This window comes from Pollicipes pollicipes, unplaced genomic scaffold (assembly GCF_011947565.3).
Source record: "Pollicipes pollicipes isolate AB1234 unplaced genomic scaffold, Ppol_2.1 Scaffold_7261;HRSCAF=8764_pilon_pilon_pilon, whole genome shotgun sequence".
NCBI lineage: Eukaryota > Metazoa > Arthropoda > Thecostraca > Pollicipedomorpha > Pollicipedidae > Pollicipes > Pollicipes pollicipes.
In genome coordinates this window covers 16,251,377-16,276,306 of record NW_023597054.1, presented here as the reverse complement: position 1 = coordinate 16,276,306, position 24,930 = coordinate 16,251,377, and the positions used below count along the sequence as shown (strand labels likewise).

General features: G+C 55.0%; 1 protein-coding gene across 2 annotated transcripts in view; it reads left to right on the top strand.

Annotated features, from left to right (window-relative positions):
• The window catches only part of LOC119112887 (ras-like protein family member 10B), a 36,128-nt gene that overhangs the window by 7,526 nt on the left and 3,672 nt on the right, over positions 1 to 24,930 (top strand). For both annotated transcript variants that reach the window (XM_037237190.1, XM_037237189.1), the window contains exon 2: positions 22,999 to 23,112. In XM_037237190.1, the coding sequence (XP_037093085.1) occupies positions 23,050 to 23,112 (63 nt within the window). In that variant the 5' untranslated portion in view covers positions 22,999 to 23,049. The remainder of the gene's footprint in view (positions 1 to 22,998; positions 23,113 to 24,930) is intronic.

Sequence of the window (24,930 nt, the reverse complement as noted above, 5' to 3'; positions counted from 1 at the left end):
CTGTCATGCCCACCGTTCCCCTGTCATGCCCACCGTCCCCCTGTCACGCCCACCGTTCCCCTGTCAATCCCACCGTCCCCCTGTCGTGCCCACCGCCCCCCTGTCGGGCCCACCATCCCCCTGTCACGCCCACCGTCCCCCTGTCATGCCCTGCTGTTCCGCTGTTACGCCCGGCCGTTGTCCGCCAACTGCCGACTCTGGCTGGCCATGTTTCAGTCCGCGATAAGCCACGGCGTCGGGACTGCCTCTCTGGCAGGCGGTGATTCGGCTGCTACGGCCTTATAGTGCGCTTTACCGGCTTCCACTCGCCGTCCAAGGCCGGCCAAAGCTCCACCGCAGCCACAATCTCCCGACGAGAGCTCCATATTTTTAGGAACAGATGACGGCGTTTCTTCGGTGAAACGAGGCGGTCCGTCCACGCCAACGGCACGGCACGCTGAAGCGCCGACGTGCCGCCCTGATCGCCGCAGCGGCCAGGGGACACTGCGACACACTGCGCGTGGTCGATACACCCTGCAGCTCCAATCACCGTCGTCTGCACCGGCGGCCGGCCATCTCAGTGTTTGCTGCTCGGCTGGGAAGCGGTTTGCGGTTCCAATATGCCGGTCCGGTGCAGGGCGCGAGCGGCAGCGCAGAGTGCGGCAGCGTCTGCGCCCGGCGCCCGGCAGAAGACCCCTGGAGCTCAGCGTGTGCACCGAGCGGCCGGGCCACTCCGCACTGGGGTCAGCAGGCCCGCCGTGGCCGGCCATTCATCACGTCTATCTATCGTGCCAGGCACACATCGATGATGAATTGCTGAGCGAGGAGCGGAGCATGGGTCCGGCGGCGCCGGCCCTCCGGGATCCGCGCCAGTCCCGCTGTCCACTGACAGCCCAGCTAACCTCCGACGACGCCAGCTGACCCCTGCCATGCCCTCCGACATCTGACAAACCCCGCTGCTCATCGACGGCTGACCTCTGACGACTCCAGCTGACCCCTGCCATCCCCTCCAACATCTGACAAACCCCGCTGTCCATCGACGGCTGACCTCTGATGACTCAAGCTGACCCCTAACAGCTGACCGCCGACGACCCCCGCTGTCTTCTGACAGCTGACCTCTGACGACCACCGCTGTCCCCTGACAACTGACCTCTGACGACTCCAGCTGAACCCTGCCACCCCTTCAGACTTCTGACAATCCCCGCTGTTCATTGACGGCTGACCGCTGACGACTCCAGCTGACCCCTAACAGCTGACCTCTGACGACCCCCGCTGTCCTATGACAACTGACCTCTGACGACTCCAGCTGACCCCTGCCATCCTCTCCGACTTCTGACAAACCCCGCTGTCCATTGACAGCTGACCGCTGACGACCCCCGCTCTCCCCTGACAGCTGACCTCTGACGACTTCAGCTGACCCTTGCCATCCCCTCCCACTTCTAACGAACCCAGCTGACTTTTTCCATCCCCTCCGACTTCTGACGATCCCCACGACCCCTACAGCTGACCTCTGATGAACCCAGGTGACCTTTGCGGTCACCTCTGACCTCCGAAGACCACAGTTGACCTCTGATGAACCCCTCTATGCTCTGACAGCCTCCTGGCGTCTGGCAGCCCCATTTTACCTATGACAGCCTCAGCTGACCCCTGCCGTCCCCCGTGACCTCTGAAGACCCCCGCTGGTCTCTACCATTCCCCTATCTCCTATCATTCCCCGCTGACGCCTGCCAACCCGCTGACCCCCTATCACCTCTGCCAACCTCTAGCAGCCCCTGCTGACCCGAGGGAACCCAAGCGACCTTTGCATACCACGTGAAGCTATATCATCCGTTGGGCTCGTGAGATCGCTGACGAGCGCCGGTGAACGCTGGCAACTCCTCGCAGCACCGAGGACCACCGGTGAACCCAGCAAACATGAGCCGTTTCTAGAACCCCGGCGCCCCCTCGGTCTCGTCAACGGCCGGAAGCTTGGGGTAATCTTTGGTGGCCGCACGCAGCCAGGCTTGCGAACAGCTCGCACGAGCGCAGCTGGAAACCCTCCGACCGGAGCGCGACGCCTCATAAAGAATGTGTCGTTAATAATTTCGCCGGCCGTCTCGCGGGGGCTCGCGATCCACTTTCCCCGCCCAATTCAGCGCGACAGCCGCGAGCGTCGCTTCCCCGCGGCGAGGCGGCACCGATTGGCGCGCGCCGCGAGCAGCGCCTGGGGCGGCAGTGCCGACGGCCAAGCCGTCGAGAAGCGACCGGGGCGCGCCGGCGGCGAGCCGAGGTAATTCCGGCCGAGTAATGGGGCGGCGCGGCGCCGGTCGGTACCACACCTGGCCTCGGTCGGGTCGGCTCGGCTCGGATGCGGGTCGGCGTCGGGCCATAAACGCCGCGACTGAGAGCCGACGGCCCCCATTACGGGGCGCCGCCCGGCGGCCGTAATGAAAGATTGGGTTAGGGGGTCCGCGCTGCCCTGCACATGCCGCGTGCCCAGGAGGCTGGAAGAGAACGGAAGAGAAAGGCGGCCGAGGTGAGATCGCGCTCTGCTGTGCTGGGGATGGGTGACCGAGGAGGTTCTTATAATCAAGCTGCCTTCTTGTGGTCGGAGAAAAGCGAGACGTAGGCTGGTTTACCACCTCTTGAGATTCAATGTAAAACTAATCATGCGTCATTAGCGAACCTGTATTAGCGGACATTCAGATATTCATGTTCTTCCGCGTTTAGTGAAGCGCATGTGCAGTAATACCCACTGCACAGTTGGTAGAAAAAGAAGGCTTAAAATTCTGCTAACCAATGCCCAAATGTCTCCTTTGTTCAGGTTTGGAGGTTGGCTTAGATCCGTCCCAGCCTCATCTTGCACGGCCGTTCAACGGGCAGGAGTCATCGCCAAATGCTTCCTGCCCCGTAGCGCTGGCAATCATTGCCTACCGCTTACAAATAAGTCCAATGTTTTTTCGTGAACAATACGTCCTCATTCTCCACTGAAAGAATCATTAAAGAAGCAGGCGGAGTTGGACCGAGCAAAAGGCCTTCCAAGAGATGTAGGAAAAACATTCTTCTCCAAAGCACAATGCCTTGTAATGAGTTCCATCTTGGGTGGAGTTTCGTCACCATTCGTCGGCCGGTCTCCCTCGCTCAAAGAGGGCAGACCAGAATTTAGTTCCGTGGCCTAATGATCCTTTGATTTTCCCGAAAACGATCTCGAGAAATAGACGAAGCGCACGCCCGCGCCTGCAGTCTGGGCGGCGCAGCGACCGCGGCTCTGCACCCGTTGAGGCGTGTGGACAATGGGGAGCCCCCCCCCCCATGTCTTTCGCGCTCTTGAATCCCGGCTACATTAAACTATGTGCATTATGAAACCATCCATGGAGAATCTGTGCGATGCAGGGACTTTTGGCAGATAGAACGTTGTGAGTCAGTGCCAGGTAGTGTGAGACATTTCGACAACGAGCCACATCACCGACCATTTCTTCAGTCCCTTGATGTTGTTCCCAGGTGATTTCGACACACATTGCTAATCATCCCACAAGTCTCTTGCTGTTTCCTCAGATGATTCTAACGGCATGCGGACGAAGAAAAGTTCCTTGTAAGTCTATAACCAAATATCCAGTTGATGCGCTTTAACTCTGATCCCATGTGATTTCATCAGGGAAGGAAAATGCAGCTGTATGCGTAATATTACGGGGGTGTTTTCACATGCCGATAAGACATGTAAAAATATCACCAACATCTTTCGAAACATTTTTCCATATCGATGAAGGAGGGCAGTCCCATCCCAGCTGTTTTTGCCCTCAGGGAAATCATTTGGTGCCAGGTATGCGCAAAATGCTATAATGGGGTGGGGTAGGGGTGGGAGAGGCTGCGCAACTCAAAATATTTCCACGGAAAACCGGGTTACCTCTCTACAGGCACGCGCCAGCTCCGGCGTGTCGTAAGACAACATCACTTGCTCTCGATCCTCTGTTTTGCGTGTCTGACAAGAATTTTAAACCGCCAAAAGTTGATCACGTACATATTTACACGTGTCATAAATTTGGTAAGGCAAGGCCCCTGCGCCGGCGGTCTGCTGTGTGCGTGCGGCCCTAGCTGGCTGGAAAGGGATAACCCAACCTACTCTCGATGCGGTTCTGGTGGCGCAGTCCTTGTATTGCACCAGCTTGACACAAAAGCAACGTGACGATAGCAGCGTGCCAAAGCACCGTCAACAGCAAAGCAATGCGCAACTTAAGTGCGCACGGCTTACTGGGCACGGTATTCAGGTCTGTGGACAGACAAATCTAGTTCATTGGCATGCAGAGAAGGCGAAACCGACAAAAAGGCGACACGAAAGAAAATGTAACGTAAATCCCGCATCCATGACAAACAGCCGTCCAGCCACAGTTTTCATCGCGTTTTCATCTTTTCAAGATAGCTGTTTTCTTCCAGCGCATACTAAACCTGCCATATTGCTGCCAATACTTTGCGTGCTGTCGTATGTTTCGTGTCAAGTGTTGTCGACGGAGGCCGCGGCTGCGCGAAGCTACAACTTTTCTCCTGGAAACTCAGAATGCATTCGCGAGTATGTTGTGCAGAAGGAAAACAACACTCATATTTTGTTTCCAAAGCAACTTAATGACCGCAACTTTTACGCAGCCCGAATCTAGCTGAAGAACTTACAACTTAGGAATGTTTTCTTTCTTCCTGTTTTTTCTTAAGCTAATCATCGTCTCTGTTTTTGGAAAATTTTGCGAAGCCAACCAGTTGGTGACCTGCCTAAGAGCATGTAGAGAGTAGAAGCTCTACTGCATCCCTTGTAATATGAAGTCCTGCTTAATAGAAAGACACCATTTTCTCCCTGATCCTCGCTGCGACAAGCCCTGTCTGCTTAGGTAATGAGTCACCGTTTGCTCGGAGCATAATTCCACGGTCTCCTGGGGCAATAAATAACTGTCCATCGGGGAAATAATTGACTGTCCACGGGGATTACCGGCGTGATACGTGACAGCTCCTTCTGGCAATATCTAGCACGGTACTGGACAGCCACGGGCACCACGAGAATATCTGATCGAGACGGACGGCGGACGCGGAATGGCATCCGTGCGGCGCTGACTCCAGTGCGGCGCGCTGAGGAGGGACGGCTCCGACGCGGACCTTTGAGGAGGGACGGCTCAGACGCGGACCGCTGAGGAGGGACGGCTCTGACGCAGACCGCTGAAGAGGGACGGCTCCGACGCGGACCGCTGAGGAGGGACGGCTCCGACGCGGTGCGCTGAGGAGGGACGGCTCCGACGCGGACCGCTGAGAAGGGACGGCTCCGACGCGGACCGCTGGGGAGGGACGGCTCCGACGCGGTGCGCTGAGGAGGGACGGATCCGACGCGGTGCGCTGAGGAGGGACGGCTCCGTCGCGGTGCGCTGAGGAGGGACGGATCCCACGCGGTGCGCTGAGGAGGGACGGCTCAGACGCGGACCTCTGAGGGGGGACAGCTCCGACGCGGTGCGCTGAGGAGGGACGGCTCCGACGCGGACCGCTGAGAAGGGACGGCTCCGACGCGGACCGCTGAGGAGGGACGGCTCCGACGCGGTGCGCTAAGGAGGGACGGCTCCGACGCGGACCGCTGAGAAGGGACGGCTCCGACGCGGACCGCTGGGGAGGGACGGCTCCGACGCGGACTAAGGAGGGACGGCTCCGACGCGGACTGCTGAGGAGGGACGGCTCCGTCGCGGTGCGCTGAGGAGGGACGGATCCGACGCGGTGCGCTGAGGAGGGACGGCTCCGACGCGGTGCGCTGAGGCGGCTCCGACGCGGACCTCTGAGGGGGGACAGCTCCGACGCGGTGCGCTGAGGAGGGACGGCTCCGACGCGGACCGCTGAGAAGGGACGGCTCCGACGCGGACCGCTGAGGAGGGACGGCTCCGACGCGGTGCGCTGAGGAGGGACGGCTCCGACGCGGACCGCTGAGGAGGGACGGCTCCGACGCGGTGCGCTGAGGCGGCTCCGACGCGGACCGCTGAGGAGGGACGGCTCCGACGCGGTGCGCTGAGGCGGCTCCGACGCGCAGATCACGTGTTGCGTCCCGGCGGCCGCCGTTGGCGGCAGGCGGGCGACTAAGCGGCTTCGACGATTGCGTCTCGCAGCGAGCTCGTCTGGGCGGGCGGCGCGCCGGCTGAACGACCGTACTTACCCAGGGGAGGCAATAACGCGGCCGCGCCCGGCTCGCTTGCTGGCAGTTCCACGGCCGGCCTGTCATCCGGCAGCGGGCTCGGCTGCGACAGGATGGCCCCTTTGGTCAGGGCTTGCGTCGTCAGGGTCTGCTCAGGTGGGGTCTTCTCAGGTGTGGTAGGGTCAGGTGTGATCTGCTCAGGTGAGAGATGGTCAGGTACGATTTGCTCAGGTGGGGTCTGTTCAGGTGGGGCTGTTCAGGTGGGGCTGCTCAGGTGGGATCTGCTCATATGGGGTCTGCTCAGGCGGGATCTGCTCAAGTGGGGTTTGTTCGGGTGGGGCTGCTCAGGTGGGGTCTGCTCAGGTGGGGTCTGCTCAGGTGGGGGCTGCTCAGGTAGGATCTGCTCAGACGGGACTTGCTCAGGTGGGGTTGTGCTCAGATGTGGCCTGTTTGGATGGGATCCGCTCAGATGTAGTCTGCTCAGGTGGGGGCTGCTCAGGTAGGATCTGCTCAGGTGGGACTTGCTCAGGTGGGGGTGTGCTCCGGTTGGGCCGTCCAGATGGGGATGTGCTCAGATGGGGTGTGTTCACATGGGGCCTACTCAGGTGAGAGGGATGCTCAGGTGGGGCTGGTCAGGTGGGGTCTGCTCAGCCGGGGACTGATGCAAAAGTGGGCGGACAGCAGGCTGAGCCGGACAAGGATGTGGAAACAGGGTGTGTCAGGATCTCCGATCAGAGGTTTTGTCCCGGCCTGTGGTCAGCGTTTGTGGTCAGCGTCTGATATCAGATGTCAGATGTCATGATGTCTGATGTCAGCGTCGGTAGTCAGCGTCCATGACCAGAGTTTGTGCTCAAGGTCGGTGGCCAGGGTCTGTTCGTCGGGTCCTGCGACCGAAGCACGTAATCCGTCTGCTGCCTGGGTGGGCGGCCGGGGTACTTGGTCGTTTTGTCACCCGGGTGAACGGCCGGGGCACGTGCTCAGATTGTGATTAGAATCCAGTGCCAGGGTTTGTGCTTGGAGGCTGCTGATAAGGCTTTTGGTACTGTTGTCAGGACCTGTCCCGGGCGCCTGTCACCAGACTGCCTCTGGTGTCTGGTCAGCTGCCAGCGCCTGTTGTCAGGGCCTGTACCGGGGGCCTGTCACCAGACTGCCTCTGGTGTCTGGTCAGCTGTTGGTGCCTATTGTCAGGGCCTGTACCGGGGGCCTGTCACCAGACTGCCTCTGGTGTCTGGTCAGCTGTCGGCGCCTCAAGCCACGTCACTGAAAGGCGCGCCTCACTGGGACCGCATCGATCTGTCTGGTGCCGCCGGGTCGGTCGGTTGGCTCGAATAAGCCCGCTGCTCGTCCGGTCACCTGTTTGACCGACCCCACTCAGCTCAGGGGCGTGGCGGGGTACCGGCGCAGGTGCCCGCAGTGGGGTGGGCGTGGCTCTTAGCCGTCCCTCCGGCGACGATCAGCGCTATGGCGCTGGTCTTCCGTCCGTATAAAGGGGTACGGCATCTCCGTTGCTGCATCGGGCGGGCCTCTCTCGATCGCTATGGAATGAAACTGTCTGGGTGCCGAATAGTCCTCTTCCAGCCTCCAGAAGCGGCCAGGGTGCTGGAACACTCGAGCATATCTATCTTGAAAAGCTGCTTCCTCTCCGCGATCACAGGAGTAGGCTGGGAGTGTCCTCAGATAGGTCGCTGCCAGCTCTGATAACCAAACGTAGACCGACCGTCTCTGGTGCCTGGCGTCGGCTGCTAATGCTCTGGAGATAGCTTCCAAATGGTCCATCGCAGAGTCCCATCACACACACACACACTCACCGCTATCAACAGTGAACCAAAATAGCACCGGCAGCGGGCGTCTCAATGTCGCACCAATGGACGCATGTGTATCCATTGAGCTGCGGCTGGAAGCAGCCGCGCCGGTTGTGTAGCGACTGCAACGCTGGTATTAGGAAGTGAGCCACTAACGTCGTGTGAGCATCATTTGTGTACCGCGGAGGCCGGTTGAGTTATTAAATCCTCCGGTTTACAAGCAGACGAATTTGGAGCCAACCAAACGGGCGCATCAAACGAGCGGACGTCCAGCGTACTGGACTGGGATGATCTAATCCACTTTGGCACTTGAAGCCAGATGACGTTAAGCCCCCACGTGTCTCCGTGAGGTCGTCTCCTCTTTGTTTCAGGCCCCTCTCATCTCAGGCCTCGGCACCTGCGAACCTCTTATTTATCGTTGGCCCTTGGTTGTAACAGGACACCCTGATTACGCTGAGGAAGCCGTGCGGAAAGGGTTTTATTGGTCGTTCGATTGCAATTTCTCTTCCAATCTCAGCTGTCACATTTATTGCGTGACGGATTCTGGGCCTGGGTCTGCCCAATGGAGGCCGTTCTACAAGTGCAATTTAAAGTTCGGAAATCCACCGGGAGTTCAACTTAATTAACCCTGAATTATACCCCCAACTTCTCCATAGGCAGTGGGCTGGTCGCTCTCCCCTCTTGGGCGCATATTTACCATTGAATGTCAGGACTTTTTCTTTCTTTTTGGTCCCGCGGAACCGCTCCGAATTATTTGATTTAGGCAGCCGTCTGAAAGAGAGGTAAGACATAAGATAGGTGCTGAAAGGAGCTCGCAGACCAGAATGCGTTTCAAAATGGGCTATAAACATAAAATGTCTCTGAACGTCGGGACATGACGACATTCCCAGACGCCGGAATTCCAATACAAAAATGTCAACGGACTATGTTATCGGAATCAGGGCGTGTAAGCGTTGGTGAACGAGCCATGCACGGAAAGCGTGCCAGAATATGAATTTAACAGATATATCGTTAATCTTAAACTGCAGAAAAAAGTAATTGTCTAGCAGAGAGTAAAATGTTTTAAAACACAGCTGCGTTACATCTCTGCATTATTTGTCAGATAAGACCCACCGGGTGAGAGGTAAGTGTAGGTATATCAAAGCAAAGGAGCGTCCAACGTGAAGGCTCCTTCAGGATAAGCGTGACATGGTTCGAGTCAGGGGAACGTCACTTTCGCTCATGTGCTTGTGAACAGTAAAACAGCTATATAATGACCATTTCGTTGCTGCTGCCCCCGTAATAAAGGGTGTGAGACAGAAGGTGCCTTTATTATTATGCTTAATTCGGTTGCATTAAAATTTTGTTTCGACTCAAAGCTGTTTTAGGCGCATTTTGCACGAAGCCGCTTTCTGGAGGGAGTAACACACTCACTTTTTAGAAGAATACTGACGTTCTTAATGGTAATGCATTATATGTTGAGCTTATCATTTTGAAAGGATGCGAATGTTTAGGTAAGATGATGGGACTTTCGAGGACACTCCAACACGGTTTGAACACCCGGCCAATGGCGATCCCCAAGTGACATGCTTTGTGCCATGAAGCACACTGGTATGCTCTGACCGTGATCCGGCCACAATACGCCTAGACTTCGGCCGTGATCTGACCGTTCTCCTGCCGTGCTCTGGCCGTGCTCCGGCTGTGCTCTGGCTGTGATCCAGCTGTGCTCTGGCCGTGCTCCAACCGTGCCCATGCCGTGTCCTGGTCGTTCTCTACCGTTCTGGAATCTTCCCCAGGCCGTACTCCGGCCGTGCTCTGGCTGTGCTCCGGCTGTGCTCTGGCCGTGCTCCGCCTGTGCCCATGCCGTGCCCTGGTCGCGCTCCGCCATTCTAGAATCTTCACTATGGCTTGCTCCGGCCGTTCTTGAGCCGTCCTCCCGCTGTGCTCATGCCGTACCCTGGTCGCGCTCCGCCGTTCTAGAATCCTCATCATGCCGTTCTCGAGCCGTCCTCCCACCGTGTTCATGCCGTGCCCTGGTCGCGCTCCGCCGTTCTAGTCATCATCATGCCGTTCTCGGGCCGCTCTCCCGCCGTGCTCGGGCCGTGCCCTGGTCGCGCTCCGCCGTTCTAGAATCCTCATCATGCCGTGCTCCGGCCGTTCTCGAGACGTCCTCCCGCCGTGCTCGGGCCGTGCGTGGGGCGTCGGCGCGGAGCACGGCGTGCCGCCGCCGTGGCAGGTGAGTATTGAGCCGGCGGAAGAGGCGGCGCGGCCCGGGCCGCCGGCGCACCGCATCCCTTTGAAGTGGCAAAACAGGGATCGCCGCGGCGGAGCCGGCCACAGTCGTATCGAGCGGGTCCCGCGCGGCGGCCGGCGGAGTGAGCCAGCAGCGGTCACCAGGGGGAGAGGCAGCCACAGACTCCTGCCCATCACTGGCCGTCTGTTGACTCCAGCGGGCAGGGGTTTCCCAGCACCCTCACCGTTCTACCGCCGACACACCGTATCCCGCATCGAGACAGGTGCCATGTTTGTCTAGTTAGTCTCCCAGTCTCTGGCTCTCAAACGACATGCGCCTGGTGGCGTGATCAGATGTGGACGTGGCTTAGTTTGGCCATCAGACGTGGACGTGGTTTAGTTGTTCGCGTTCTTATAGCATAGGGCACGCCTCGCCTGCTTCACCTGTCAGAACAAATTAGAGAGGCGAAAGACACGTCCTATGGGCTCCAATTTAAGACTCAAGTCGTGTCTGCTGTTGTTGTCAAGGTACCGACCACATTTGACCTGTCAATACAACTGGGGGTTGACCGTGCCAACGGCTGGGAGCGCTGGTCGTCGGCGGTAAGCCCGCCTGGAGACGTTGTCCGTGCTGCACCCCTGGTGACTGCTCTGGACCGGCACCATATTGATCGGCTCCCACTTACGTCGATTTCCGGCCGCCATCACCGGTCGGCCCCTGGAAATGAAGTTGCGTTGGCGACCGAGGCGACAGCTTTGGAAGCCTTTCACGCCGTCATGCGCCATTACATCGTGAATGAAACCCACGGCGGGCCACTTTGAACGCTAGGCCTCACTGAATAAATTAAAGCTTCATTTCTCTTCCTTCAATGCTTGACAAAACGCAAAAGAGTCATTTTTCGTGGACTGTTGATTCCGGCGAGCTTTGCTAGGCAGCTTTCCCTGCAGCCTCGCGCCCGAAATAGCCATTCAAGGTCGGGGATTGGCTGATGTGCCACTTCCCGGTATTGAGCCAGCAGACCGGCCTTGAAACAATGGGCTTCCGCTAAGTTCGGTGCTTCTTTTAACTTCCTGGATTACCCGGCACTTTTGGAATTAACCACCGTCTGCAGTTATGGCTGTACTCCACAAAATTGTCTTTTCATAGCACCCCCCACCGACCGTGTCAAAGTTTTGTCGTTTGTTGCCGGAAGACGACGAAATGGATGGTACGGCAGCAGACGCTGGAGCCAATGTCCAACAGTCTGATAACTATTTGCTTGTTGGCATAAGTATAACTCAGGCAGCGTTAAAATGCTCCGTTGTCCGACTATTCGCTGTTAAAGGCGCTGATAAACCATACAGAAGACGTGTTCTACGGTTTTGTAGGGTTTACGGTTTAGGGTTTCCCCTTAAGGGTGGGGGCCTAGTCCATGTCGAGGTCTTGGTAAAGGTCTTGCCGTCAGGTCGTCTGTTTAATGCGCGCATATATGTGCACAGACGTCAAAGTCCCACGAACGTCAAGCCTAACTGGTCCGAACGCCAAGCCAAGCCCAATTATCCACTGAATCGGCTCATCCTTGAATACGTCCCAAATTTAGAATGCATCTCTGCTCTCTTGAAACACCCTTTGAAACTAGCCTCTGCTTGCTTATCCTCGCATTTGGTAAAAACGTTGCTAGACGGGTCTTTATTTCGCCGACGAAGATGGTATCAGATGGGCAGAGTCGTATCAGCGATCGGCTCATTCGCTTCAGACACACGGGCCAACAAATACAGGTCCTATCTGACGGCTATATATCCATTCTCCTGGTTTTTTATCCGAGGAATAAGGCTATTGCTACCGTCTTATTTATGGATTTATTTTCAAGGCGAACACAAACAACTGAGAACACGCGTCTGGAATAGTCAACAATACATGCTGATCTCAACCAGATTCCTAATGTGGATCTGCCCACACAGCCTCTGAAGGTGAACGGCTCCGAAAAAAAACACTTGCATTGTAATTTTGCCAGGTCTCCTGGCGTGTGTCTGGTAGTACTTAAGGTGCCAAGATCGGAGGTGCAAGTGGCTTGCGAGGCTTTTCAGACTTGCATGGCATTGCTCACATCTGAACACGAACTCATTACAGAGCGTTGGACACAAGCGCAAGCATCTGGCGCTCACAAAGACAGTTGCATGCATATATTTGAACATTGGCCTAAAATGTCTGCATTTACAAGGCACGCATTTGGACTGGCAAGTGGCCTCAGCGGGGCGATTCGCGGAGGAGTTTGTCGCAATGACGACTCGGGTCGCTGCAAGGAGGCTCTCGCTCGCTGCGTGATGCTCTCGCTCACTGCGTGATGCGCTCGCTCACTGCGTGATGCACTCGCTCACTGCGTGATGCGCTCGTAAGGGTAACTTACGAGCGTATCACGTAGCACTGCTTTTCCTCTAGATATGCCTGCTTGACGGCTTAAAACGTGCACCAGCTGCCAAGTAATGGCTTACGCTGACGTTCTGACCGGGTACGATAACGCCGTCAGTACTGGCTGACCTTCAAGTCGAGTCCACTCGGCATGGCACTCGTATGTTGTTGGAGACTCGCTGTTCTGATCGTAGCTCGTATGCAGTTGCCGCGAGTTGCCTGCGGAACATTGTTCGTGGATGACCTTTTCAGGCAGCAAGATGCGGTAATCCATGCAGAGTAAAACCAGCACTACAACTAGCCTCGCTGAATGCTGGTACGTCGCTGCTGGTTGACTCGCTGTATCTGGGGGAAGGGAGCAGCGCTCCGTCGCATGTACTTCTCCGAAGCGCCGGGTTCCCCGTGGAGACAGCAGTTCTCGATACTGAGCCCGGCTCCACGTACCGTTCTATCACTGGTGTTCCGCGAACAGGCAGCAATTGCAACGTTATGAGATTAAGAATTCAGCACGCCGCCGGGCAATATGCTCGCAAGCCTGCCCAACATTCAATACCACACACCGTGATGGCTACTTATGGAAGCTAGCGGCCGTCTGCCAGCAACTCTCCCTGAAAATTTTCCGCAACGGTTTTCGTGGATTTCGCGCGGTTAACAACGGTATGGTCTTGAGCGCCTGCCATGATGTAAGCCTCATGAAGATCGTCGTCAGATCTTCTTCTTTTTTTTTGTTCTGGCAGAAACGGCTTTCCACAGCAAGTGTCGCGTTCAGTTGCAATTTAAGTTACACTTGAACAAATAAAGGTCTTCAGCAGCAATGCGCAGCAAGAAATATTCAGCGCTAAAATGGTTCTTATAAATGACGACAACTTTCTTCGCTTCCAGCAATCTGCAGTCAACCCCTCCACCGTCCATGTACGAGACCCAGTCCGCTGCTGGCGTCTGGCGCTTCGCCCGGCACCTCGGTCCCCTTGACAGTGGCATGAAATCCAGACGGTCGGCGGGCATGTTCATTACAGACTCGGGTCACGTGCAGCAGGCTTGCCACTGCGCCTCGGGCTGCTGGGATCTCCTTACTCATTTTCGGCCGTCGTGCACATTACGTGCTAGAAGCGGCGGTGCCGAAGCGTTTGAAGTGCGTAAACATGCGGCTTGTCGTTGCAAGTCAAGCCACAGAGCTGTCCTACCCATATGTTGGTGGTGACTGTAATCATGACCATGACTACGGCTGTAAGTGACGTCAAATTGTTAACCTGGGGTCAGTCACGCCGTGTCGGATTCATGTAACTTGCCCCCCCCCCCCCTGATGATGATTGGGGTTTTAGGGCGCGTCGACTTCTAGGGTCATTTTGCGCCCACTGCCCCCCCCCCCCTTTTGGTTCGTAAATGCCAAAGGACCTTTCTAGATAAGAATCGATTTATGTTTTGTCCGTCAGTGAGATGCATCATTTTATTGCTGTCGAAGCACGCTACTTTGCAATGCTCCAAGAATAGTTTTATGCATTGACTATTCATGCATCTATGTGCATGTACTGAATGTATTGCCCATCAGTTCAGTCAGTCCAAATGCGTATCCTTCAGCACAGTATATGATGCTATATATCTTTCCAGAATTGCATTAAAACATGAAAACATTTATAACAAAATATAGACCACTGGCCGTCCCAGCTCTTATGGTCATTTCAGTCTTGATGAAATACCAGGGTTACCCTGCCTACCTCGAAAGTATGTTGACCACGGTATCACGTTAAAACTCCGGTAATAAGCCCTGCTGACCCTGGATCGTTCCGTACCTCAGGAGGATTATCTCGGGGTGTCACAAGCCTTCACGTTCGCTCGTCCTTAGATCAACCGACCCCCCCCCCCCCCCCCGCCGCACCCCACCCGCCGCCCTGGAACTCGACCCTGCACCCGGCAGGAGCTGCAGCCACGCTTACCCCTGAACATCCGTCTTGTCCGCTGTGCTGACCGAAGCTCTGTGAGTTGCGCGGCGCCGGACCCGGCCAAAGTCCTGGCAGTTGCGGCGCCCCCCCCCCCCCTCCCGCTCTTCCGGCGGCGGTGTGGCGTCACCAGAGGCGTCAACATCGATCCCGGCTGCAGCCAGGGACGAGCGGCCGCCGCCGGGCCGGGCTCGAGCCCCACCGACCCGGCGCTGGGGGCTGGCAGGGTCTGGTGAGCTGCCTGCCCAACGGCCACTCCTCGGCCTGATGAGCTGAGGGACCGCGGTGGTCTGGGGACCGCGGTGGTCCGGGGATCGTGTTGGTCCGGGGATCACGGTGGTCTGGGGATCGTGTTGGTCCGGGGATCACGGTGGTCTGGGGATCGCGGTGGTCCACGGATTGTGGTGGTCAGGAAATCGCGGTGGTCTGAGGATTACGGTAGTCAAGGGATCGCGGTCATCCGGCGATCGCGGTGGTTCGAGGATCGTGGTGGTCCGGGGATCGGGTTGATCAGGGGATCGCGGTGGTCAGGGGATCACCGTGGTCCGGGGATCGCGGTAGCCCGGGGATCACGGTGGTCTGGGGATCGCGGTGGTCAAGGAATCGGGGTGGTCCGGGGATCGTGGCGGTCCGGGGGCCGTGGGCTGAACGGTTTGATGCTCGCTGGGGTGGAAAACGCGTCCCGTAAGGGCCGCGATGTGAAAAATCATTGCAGATGCAATCACTTAGCATAACGTAATCCGCACGGATTGTGAGCAGTGGTAGGGAATCCGGAAACCCGTGTGTAATGGAAATAGTTCGCGAGGGCCATAGGGAAGGTAATAGAAACGCTCCAAATGGTCCCCAACATGCGCTGGTTATGCGCCGTCCTCGTATGAGATGAGGTCGGATGTCTATATAGCCATATTCAGTGAGCCTTACGAGCATCCGTCCCGCAGTGTTGAATGTATTATCAGTCCAGGATTTGGCAGGGGTAAGCGTCTCGACAGAGACTGTTCTCCTTGGTTCAGTGCAGTATCATCCCCATCCTGAGCATTTAGGCTGCCTGCCAAGTGTTGAGAGAGAGAGAGAGAGAGAGAGAGAGAGAGAGAGAGAGAGAGAGAGAGAGAGCAGAGAGAGATAGAGAGAGAAGAGGAGAGAGAGAGAAGGGAGAGAGAGAGAGGGAGAGAGAGAGAGGGAGAGAGAGAGATAGATAGAGAGAGAGAAAGAGGAGGGAGAGAGAGAGAGGGAGAGAGAGGGGAGAGAGAGAAGAAGAAGAAGAGAGAGAGAGAAGGAAAAGAGAGAGAGAAGAGGAGAGAGGAGAGAGAGAGAGAGAGAGGGAGAGAGAGAGAGAGAGAGAGAGAGAGAGAGAGAGAGAGAGAGAGAGAGAGAGAGAGAGAGAGATGAGAGAGAGAGAGAGAGAGAGAGAGAGAGAGGAGAGAGAGAGAGAGAGATGAGAGAGAGAGAGAGAGAGAGAGAGAGAGAGAGCGAGAGAGAGAGAGAGAGAGAGAGAGAGAGAGGAGAGAGAGAGAACCATTTTGGACGGCCACCTGAATGCATTGCGCCACAAATGCAACCTACAAACTGTAGAAGAGCATTGGTATGCGTACCCCTGGGCTGCTGGTTCTGGCCTATCGGCGGCCGCGCGTCGTCACCTAGCGCACGTCCCTGCCCGAACCAAGCCAGACGGCAGCGCTGACCCGACCCAGCTCCGAGACTGGCGCGACCTCATCTCACGTCGGACAAGCCGAGCCCACACTGGGGCACCGGCAGCCTGAGCGCTCCCAGGGGTCGAGCTGGACAGGTCCGAGTCCGTGCTGACAGCTTGTGTCATCAGCAACGAATTAGCCCGGGGCTTGAACTAGGTCAGACCGTGACATGCTACTGATTTGAATTTACATCTTGTTTAGGCGTTGCTAATTGTATAACTCTGTTTCACGGAAGTCTCAGGGACTTGCACAAAATGTGCAGCAAAATGGAGATACGCATCCAGTAATCGCTGAGAGACAACCGGTCATAAAAGATCGAAATGCTGTCGCTCGCCAGAGACCCCGACGGCAAAAACACGCCCCGACAGCCAATCACCGGCAAGGGCGTAACCAGTTTCGAGCTGGATCCTACTGAGCAGGAGACCGCGTTCGTTCACAGTTCCTCGGGGTGCTGGTGGCGCAGTGATTAGGCCGCGCTCCTGGGAAACTTGAGGTACGGGGTTCGATTCCACACGGTGTTCGCCCAACCCGTCAGGATGATAGGTAGGCGGCGCCACACAGCCCGATATGCTGAATGCGTCGCAAAGACCCCCGGATATCCTAGGTTCAAGACAGGTACTTCACCAGTCCTCCCTACTTGCTTCATGGAGCGTTTAGAAATCCTGCCCGCGTAACCTTGCAGTGCCTTCTCTTAATTGGACGCTAACTGGACACATCCCCATTCTACGCTGTTATGGGGCTCTCAGATGCTGTTCTGTCGCCTTGAACTGATGTCCTGACTGCATCAGAATAGCATGGTCGTCGACAAGGCTCCAGGCCATCACCGGGGCTGTTCACCTTCGTGTGCGCCATGTGGCGCTCATAGCCAGGCAGATGGCCGTGCTGGGGTCGTCTGTCTGCAGTGTGAGTGCCTTCGCGAGGTTATTTTAAGGCGCATGACACTGTTATGTCCATTAGAGTCGCAATACATCACGCCAATTGTGGGGGAAAACCGAAAAGGCCGCTGACCGCTTGTCTCGCCCTGAGCCGCGGTTCGCAGTCAAGTGTGCTTCCAGCGAGGTACCCCCCCCCCCCCCTCCGGGATGTTGCAATTTCTTGACGTTTCAATAAATAGCAAATGAGTCCCCTCAACATTAAAAGTATAGTTTCGTCGCAGAGTATATGAATTAATTCTGGAAACAGTTTAGCTGAGTAAGCAGTGAAGCTTACTTCGAATTCGACTCCGGCAAAATATTATTGACATAGGGCTTAAATTTAATTCCACTGAAAGCAAGCACCAGACTGGTCGCAACTTGAAATAGTGCACTTTATTTATGGGTCGTTGCCACTCGGGCTGGGCCACAACTGTACATGTACGTGCCGTCTCGTTCGTCGAGATTTAATGGTCTTCGCTGCCTTTAAACGCACGTTTGAGGCGTTTCGCTGAAGAACGTCAGAAGCAGATGTAGGTCCAGAAACTCCGCAGCCTTTGAACGAGTGGTGAAAGCCTAGAGCAAAGACTTTGCAGCCTTAGCTCTCCCTGGCCGTTTTGTGGCCCGACATTCGCTGTTTCTCGACTGTCTCCCGGTGTCCTTTAACCGACCCATAGAGCTACAGCACGACCATATTTAAACTTTTGATGGAATCGGTCAGGGATGTAGAGTCAAATTCAGTCGAGTGGGGGCTCCAACTCCCCAACGTTATGTGGGAAGCGTGTTAAAGGACTGGGGGCAACCCGTTATTCCGCGTATTTTTGGGTTAGGTTTCGTCAATTTACGTTGCTCAGACTCCCAAAAGTTATTTTATGAAAGTTCACCCGTGAATTGCGACAGTCCTGATCATTTCAAGCTACGCTTTACACGTGGGCCTGTAACGCCATGGGGGCCTGTAACGCCATGGGGGCCTGTAACTGCGCTCAGCTCGTTACACCTTTGTTTTAAACGGGTTTCCAACAAGTTGGGGCACATGGTAACTCGCCGTGACTATTCTCAAGTGCAGTTCACTTCAACTATAATCAGTGACCAATCAGCTGCTATTTTATCTTATATGATTGCGTATATAATATATATTATATATTATATATATATATATATATATATATATATATATGTATGTATAGATAATATATAGATAGATATAGATATATAGATAGATAGATAGATAGATAGATAGATATATATATATATATATATATATATATACATATATACATATATGTATATATACATATTTGATTTATATGTATTTACTGTTATCATGTAAGTTAACAAAAGAGATACATTTCCTTATTTAGATGAGGCTCCAATCTGTATATCGACGAATTAGAACTAACGCTTAAGAGCTGAGGGTGAGGTGCTAAACAACTAGGGGGTGTTAGACATAATAAGACATCATAATATATATATATATATATTGATAGCATAACTGCTGACGTAGCGTTATTCGCTGCCGGCAGCTGGCACGACTGGACCTTGCTTAGTGAGGCCCTGAGGAGGGCTCACCGCCAGAGTTAGCCTAGTACTCTGGCGTCCTCCGGGGCCCCTAATGTCATGCGGCTTGCGGGTAATCGACACAAAACATCTACACGGACGTCGCACTGTACCATGTACCATGTACCATGTACCATCTAGCATTCCCTCCGAGACCTCCACGTCTTGGATTTTGTTCGTTTCTTTCTTTTGCCAGCTAAATAGGCAGCTAGTAGTCCAAGTTCGGTGAATGCACTTACCCCCAAGTTATCACGTGCAAGCTTCTAAGGCAACCGTGGATCCATATACCAAGAAGACCTTACGATATTTTGAAGAAGTCGTGGAAGTCGCTTATGAAGTCAAGAGGCAAAAGGAAGATCAAAGATGTTTCTGATAAGTTAAAAGACATCGAGAGGAGCTGAACACTGACACGGTTACCTTAATATACATCGAGCTCCAGGTAGTAGTCCATACCAACAGGCGCTCCAACGTACCATAGCGTACCAACGTCCAACGTAGCTGCCATAACAGCATTTTCGGGAAAGTTAATTTCCCCTAGAAGACTGACCGATCCTTAAAATGCCAGGCATCTGAACAAATCATGAACAAATGCCGGTAGCTGAATGCCTCCCCTGAAAGCCTTAAAGGCTTCATGACAGGTCTAAGTGCGCCAGGGACAGAACAACGTACAGAAGGTTCTCTGGGCTCGAAAAGGGTTCAGGGCCGAATAGTTGCAGAGCCCAAAAAGGTATGGCGTTACTCAGGGTGAAGTGCTTTGGTGTGGTGCCCGCGTTAAGGGGACGCAAATCATGGGTCTCAAGATATATGTGGACAAAATTTAGGGATCCCTCCACGGCTTGAATGATTGATTCTGTTCAATGTGCACAAAGAAAGGTATGAGATCATCTAGACCGGAAATACAATTTGATGTAAATTTATACACCAAACGTGGAAGTTGATGGGGACAAATGATTTTGGTGTCAATGCGGAGCAAGATAAGCGGATTTTTCTTCAAAACCGGTAAAACATATTTGTGGTGTGGAACGAATTAGGCGATAGCAGACGCGAGTGTTGTTGGCATGGGGATCGTACCTGGATAAAAGAGAATTGAGTTCATCGCCTTTGGACACCCATAGGTACCATGTCTAGCATCCGTGCACGAACTTACGAATGCCGTTTCCGTACTCTTGCAGCCTTTGGGCCTGCGCAGAATTGATAACTCCACCGACAAAACTAATCAGGGTTAAATGGCCTAGTTTAGTTAATTGCGACCAAAGCGTTGCGATGAATACAAATATTTGTGATGAATACTGCTCGACAGGTACGGGACTAGACACCAATGTAGTATCGCGTTTCGATTTCTCTTCGTTTATATGACAGCGTCTTGTGTTGGCGCTCGGTTTCGGAAAAGGCGGCATTGTTGATCTCCTCCTGTTGATTGCCAGAGCACCTATGTCTGTCCCCCTCCTGTCGATTGCCATCGGTTCGGAAAGTCTTTAGACCCGTCAGTAAGCTGCAGCTGCTAATTCATCAACGCCGTGGAGTCGGCCCCACGTCTTTATCTGCCCTGATTGCTGAGATCTGGCATAAATCCCAAAAATGCCTTAAAAAAGGGCTGGTCCATGGTTTGCGCACGATGGCACGTGATGGTCTGCACACATCAACCCACGCCTTTCGTTACGGAACACTAGCTTTCGGGAGGCATCCCAGCTCTAACACACCGCGGCTTAATCAATCTGTCTAGTCTGGATTGGCATGTTTATTAAAAACTACCCTGCACTGGGATGCATGGAAAATCTTCATTTTTTGTACCGTTCCTGTACCCAGCAGCCCACTGCAAAACAGCACATGGGTAACAATCTCAGCCTTAAGCTTTGCGTTGAACTTGAAGCCTTGGTGCGCTCCTTGTAACACCGGGGGTCCCCGGACCCCTTTGGAGGCGTTCTGTAATCTGATAGCATTCTCTGACAGCGAACATGTTGTAGCAAAACAAGGGTCGGAGAGTAAACAGAAAGTTAATATCTCAACACCCTGAGCCTCAGAAAGCAAGGATAAACAATAGAGGCGACGCCACTAGGGGATAAAGAGAGGCATAGCGGGGCTGGGGGCGACGCCGCCAGGGGATAAAAAAAGAGTAGCGGAGCTGAGGGGGGGGGGGCACGCCACCAGGGGGTAAAGGGAGGATGGCGGGGCTGGGGAGCGGCGCCAACAGGGATAAAGAGAGGATGGTGGGGCTGTGGGGAGGGGGGGAGGCAACGCCGCCAGGGGATAGAGAGAGGGATATCGCGCCGGAGGGAGCCACCAGGGGATAAAGAGAAGATGGCGAGGCGGGGGGAGGAGCGGCGCCACCAGGGGAAAGACAGAGGGATGGTGAGGCTTGGGGCAGGGGAGCGGCGCCATCAGGGGATAAAGAGAGGGAGGGCGGGACTGGGGGAGCGGCGCCAGCAGGGAATAAAGAGAGGAATGGCGAGGCTGGGGGAGCCACCCTTGCCGTTCGACAAAGGAGCTAACTTTTTGTTTTGCTCATTGAAATTTTAGGACATTCGATCGTACCGACAGGTGGCCCCACGTGGCCAAAATAGAATATTCTGTCCATGCAATGAAAAATACAGGCAGCCTCGACAGCACAAGAGAAGGACTCGACAAGAAAACCACGCGACCCAACGTGGCCTTAAGGAATGGCACTCAATCATGCATACCTAAGGAGAAGTCCTTTTGAGAGAAAAATGGGCGAAATCCGAGGGAAAAGTTTTGCAATATGTTTAGAAAAGGTGATGTTTGGTCCGTGACGGATGTTGAGCCACCTGATTCTCATCCAGATCCACTCAGGAGGCTTTAAAGTTTGCCTTTTCCTTTGCAGAAAGCCTCCGACGCCACCCGGCTGAACAAAAACACGCGAGATGCTCTGATCAGCACCAAACCCATCTACATCTAATGAATGAATACATTTGGATCTCGTCACGGACGCTGCTTTAAATAAAATTCGTTGTTGGGCAGTGGGTCAAAAAGACGCCAAAATAAATAAGACAGCAGTATTAGCCTTATTCCTTGGAAAAAAAACAGGAGAATGGAGCTATAGTTTGGTTAATATTTCGGCAACATGCCTTTATCGAAACAAAAGCAAAACCAAATTTCACTTCAATTTCTTCTGCAACAATTTCTTTCAGAACAATTCACTTCTGCTTTTGTTTCGATCAAGGCATGTTGCCGAAATATCAACCAAACTATGTCTCCATTCTCCTGTTTTTTTCCGAGGAATAAGGCTAATACCACTGTCTTATCTATGCGAATAATGTTCCTCGCTAATGCACTGAACAACTTGCGCAAAATAAAGGTAAAGTGCACAAAATCTTGCACTACGCTACTAATGCAATGCGAAGATAACCATCTACATTGCATGAAAACTTACACCGTACTTTCCACGCCTTCTTCCAAGCGCCGTCATATAAATGCATGCCTGCCCACATCCTCGATCCATGTCCGCTATAAATGCCGGCCACCCTCACGAATTGGGCTGCCATATTTCCTCCAAACCGCCACCCGCTGCACCAGCACGGTGCCGAATCGGGGAACTTACGGGCGGCGGTCGGGCGCGCCGGGCCCCTGGTGGCGGCGGGCCAGACCTAATTGAAGTGGCGCCGTCGTCGTCGGCTCGGCCCCGTCGGGGCAGACTGACTCTCCCGGCGGCTTATTGAATTTCCGCCTGCCCGACCCGGGAATAACTCTTTCTCTATATTTAAGCATTTTGAGTCACCTGATTGGATTTTGCAGGTGATTAAAATGGCACGGTGCGTGACGGGCGTGCAGGGTGCCGTGACGGGTGTGTGACAGGCGCGCAGGGTGCCGTGACGGGTGTGTGACGGGTGTTCAGGGTGCCGTGACGGGTGTGAGACGGGTGTTCAGGGTGCCGTGACGGGCGTGTGACGAGTGTACAGGGTGCCGTGACGGATATGTGACGGGATGCGGGGTGACCGTGACAGGTCCGTGCCGAAGGTCCACGGAAGCTGTGAAGGTGCCGGGCATGCAGGGAGGATGCGGTGACGCAGTGACTGCTTTGCTGGATGTGACATCTGTGTGACAAGCGCGCCGGCTGCGACAAGAATATCGCGGGTCTTGCAAGTATGCGACGGTTGGTCGTGACAGCTGGGCATATGACGGCATGTCAACGTCGGCGTCGTGCCGGCACGGGCGCTATGTCGGTCACGTAGCAGGTATGTGACAGGCCTATAGTCCGGCAGGTCTGTATGTCAGGTCTCTGGCTCCCTTGCAGACGATGCAGCTGCTCAGACATGAGCAGCCAGTCCGTGACAGTTGTGACAGGTGTGTGACGGCCGCTCCCCTTGCAGACGGCGCAGCCGCTCAGACACGAGCAGCATGACGGTTGCGACAGGTGTGTGACGCCCTGTCCCTTCTTGCAGACGGTGCAGCCGCTCAGACATGAGCAGCCGGTCTGGGTCCGGCCGCGCCACATGGAGCTCATCCGGGTCGTCGTCATCGGCGCTCCGCAGGTTGGGAAGTCCACCATCGTCAAGGTAACGGCGGTCAGCCGAGACGGTCAGCCTGGGGGGTCAGCGCCGGGTCGCCCGGACCACGCCACCGTGGCGCCACCCGGCGGCGGCCTGGACACCGGGGGCATGCGCGGCACGGGGTGGGGCATGGCTTTTTCCAGGACGCGTTGTCTTCGAAACAGCTCAAAATGGGTTTCGAGACAGTGGAGTGGCTGGATGGCTCCACAGCTTGTTCACAGTTTTATCAATGTCTTGCTTAATGAGGTAGGTACAGCGGCGTAAGTGAGGGACAGCCTGAAAACTGGCGCCACATTACTGTCGCCTTAGTCTAGGAACGACACACCTTTGATAGTATTTGCCTCAGGCCCCTGTTCTACCTGCTGTTGACCGATTACCCTTTTCTTACGGTGTTACTGTCAAGTGTGTCAGGTCTCTCATTTACATGTCAACGAACAGTCCGTTTCACATTTCACAGCCGTGATAAAAAATGTTTATATTCAATTCACCTCACATTTCTCTGGTAACGCTCAGGCAATCTCACGATTACAAGCCAACGCACAACCCGTCATACTGTTCACTTTAAACTCACAGGAACCTCGCAGCTTTCTGACAACGCGCAGTCTCTACCGCAAGACCCTGGCAGCGCATAGTAAACTTTTAATGTGTAGTAGTCCACTATGTGCTACAACTCCAATACTACAACTCTAATGCGCTTGAATTAGAGTTGTAGAGTCTTCGAGAAAGCTTGCCCATACTCAGATAGCGGTTTCTTTTTCTTAAGCATTGTTTAAGGACAGTGGAGTTTGGGGAAGGCACGGTGGGTCAATCAACCGCTCTCCAATTTTGTGCTCAATAACCATGAACATTTTATCTTGCAGTGGAATGCCTTATTTTGAATGCATTGGCCCCATGACGTTCTGTCCCAAAGGTCCATCCCGCAGCTGCCTGCCACTTCAAAGTCCGTCCCGTAGTTGCCCGTCACTGTACAGTCCGTCCGGCAGTTCCCTGCCACCGCACAGCCCGTCCCGCAGTTCCCCACCACCGTACAGCCCGTCCCACAGTTCCCTGTCACCGCAAAGTCCGTCCCGCAGTTCCCCACCACCGCACAGCCCGTCCCGCAGTTCCCTGCCACAGCACAGTCCGTCCCGCAGTTGCCTGTCACCGCACAGCCCTTCCCAGATTTGCCTGCCACCGCACAGTCCGTCCCGCAGTTCCCTGCCACAACATTTTGCAGGTGATTAAAATGGCGCAGTTCCCCACCACCGCACAGTCCGTCCCATATTTCCCCATCACCACAAAGTCCGTCCCGCAGTTCCCCATCACCGCACAGTCCGTCCCGCAGTTGCCTGTCACCGCACAGCCCTTCCCACAGTTGCCTGCCACCGCACAGTCCGTCCTGCAGTTCTCTGCCACAACGCAGTCCGACCCGCAGTTGCCTGTCACGGAACAGCCCTTCCCACAGTTGCCTTCCACCGCACAGTCCGTCCTGCAGTTCTCTGACACATCTAAGTCCGTCCTGCAGTTCCCCACCACCGCACAGTCCGTCCGGCAGTTCCCAATCACCGCACAGTCCGTCCCGCAGTTTTCCATCACCGCACAGTCCGTCCCGTAGTTCCCCATCACCGCACAGTCCGTCCCGCAGTTCCCTATCACCTCACAGTCCGTCTGACAAAACGCTCGTCGGGGCCGCACGCGCCGAGCGCCGCCTCCGTTTGCTCGAAGGACCCTCAGGGAATCAGCCGTTTGGGGCGGCGGGCCGTGACGCGAATGCCGATGACCTGGTACTGTCTCAGCAGGGGCAGTCACGCGCCCCAATTCTGTCTTCCCGGTCCCGGCTATTCA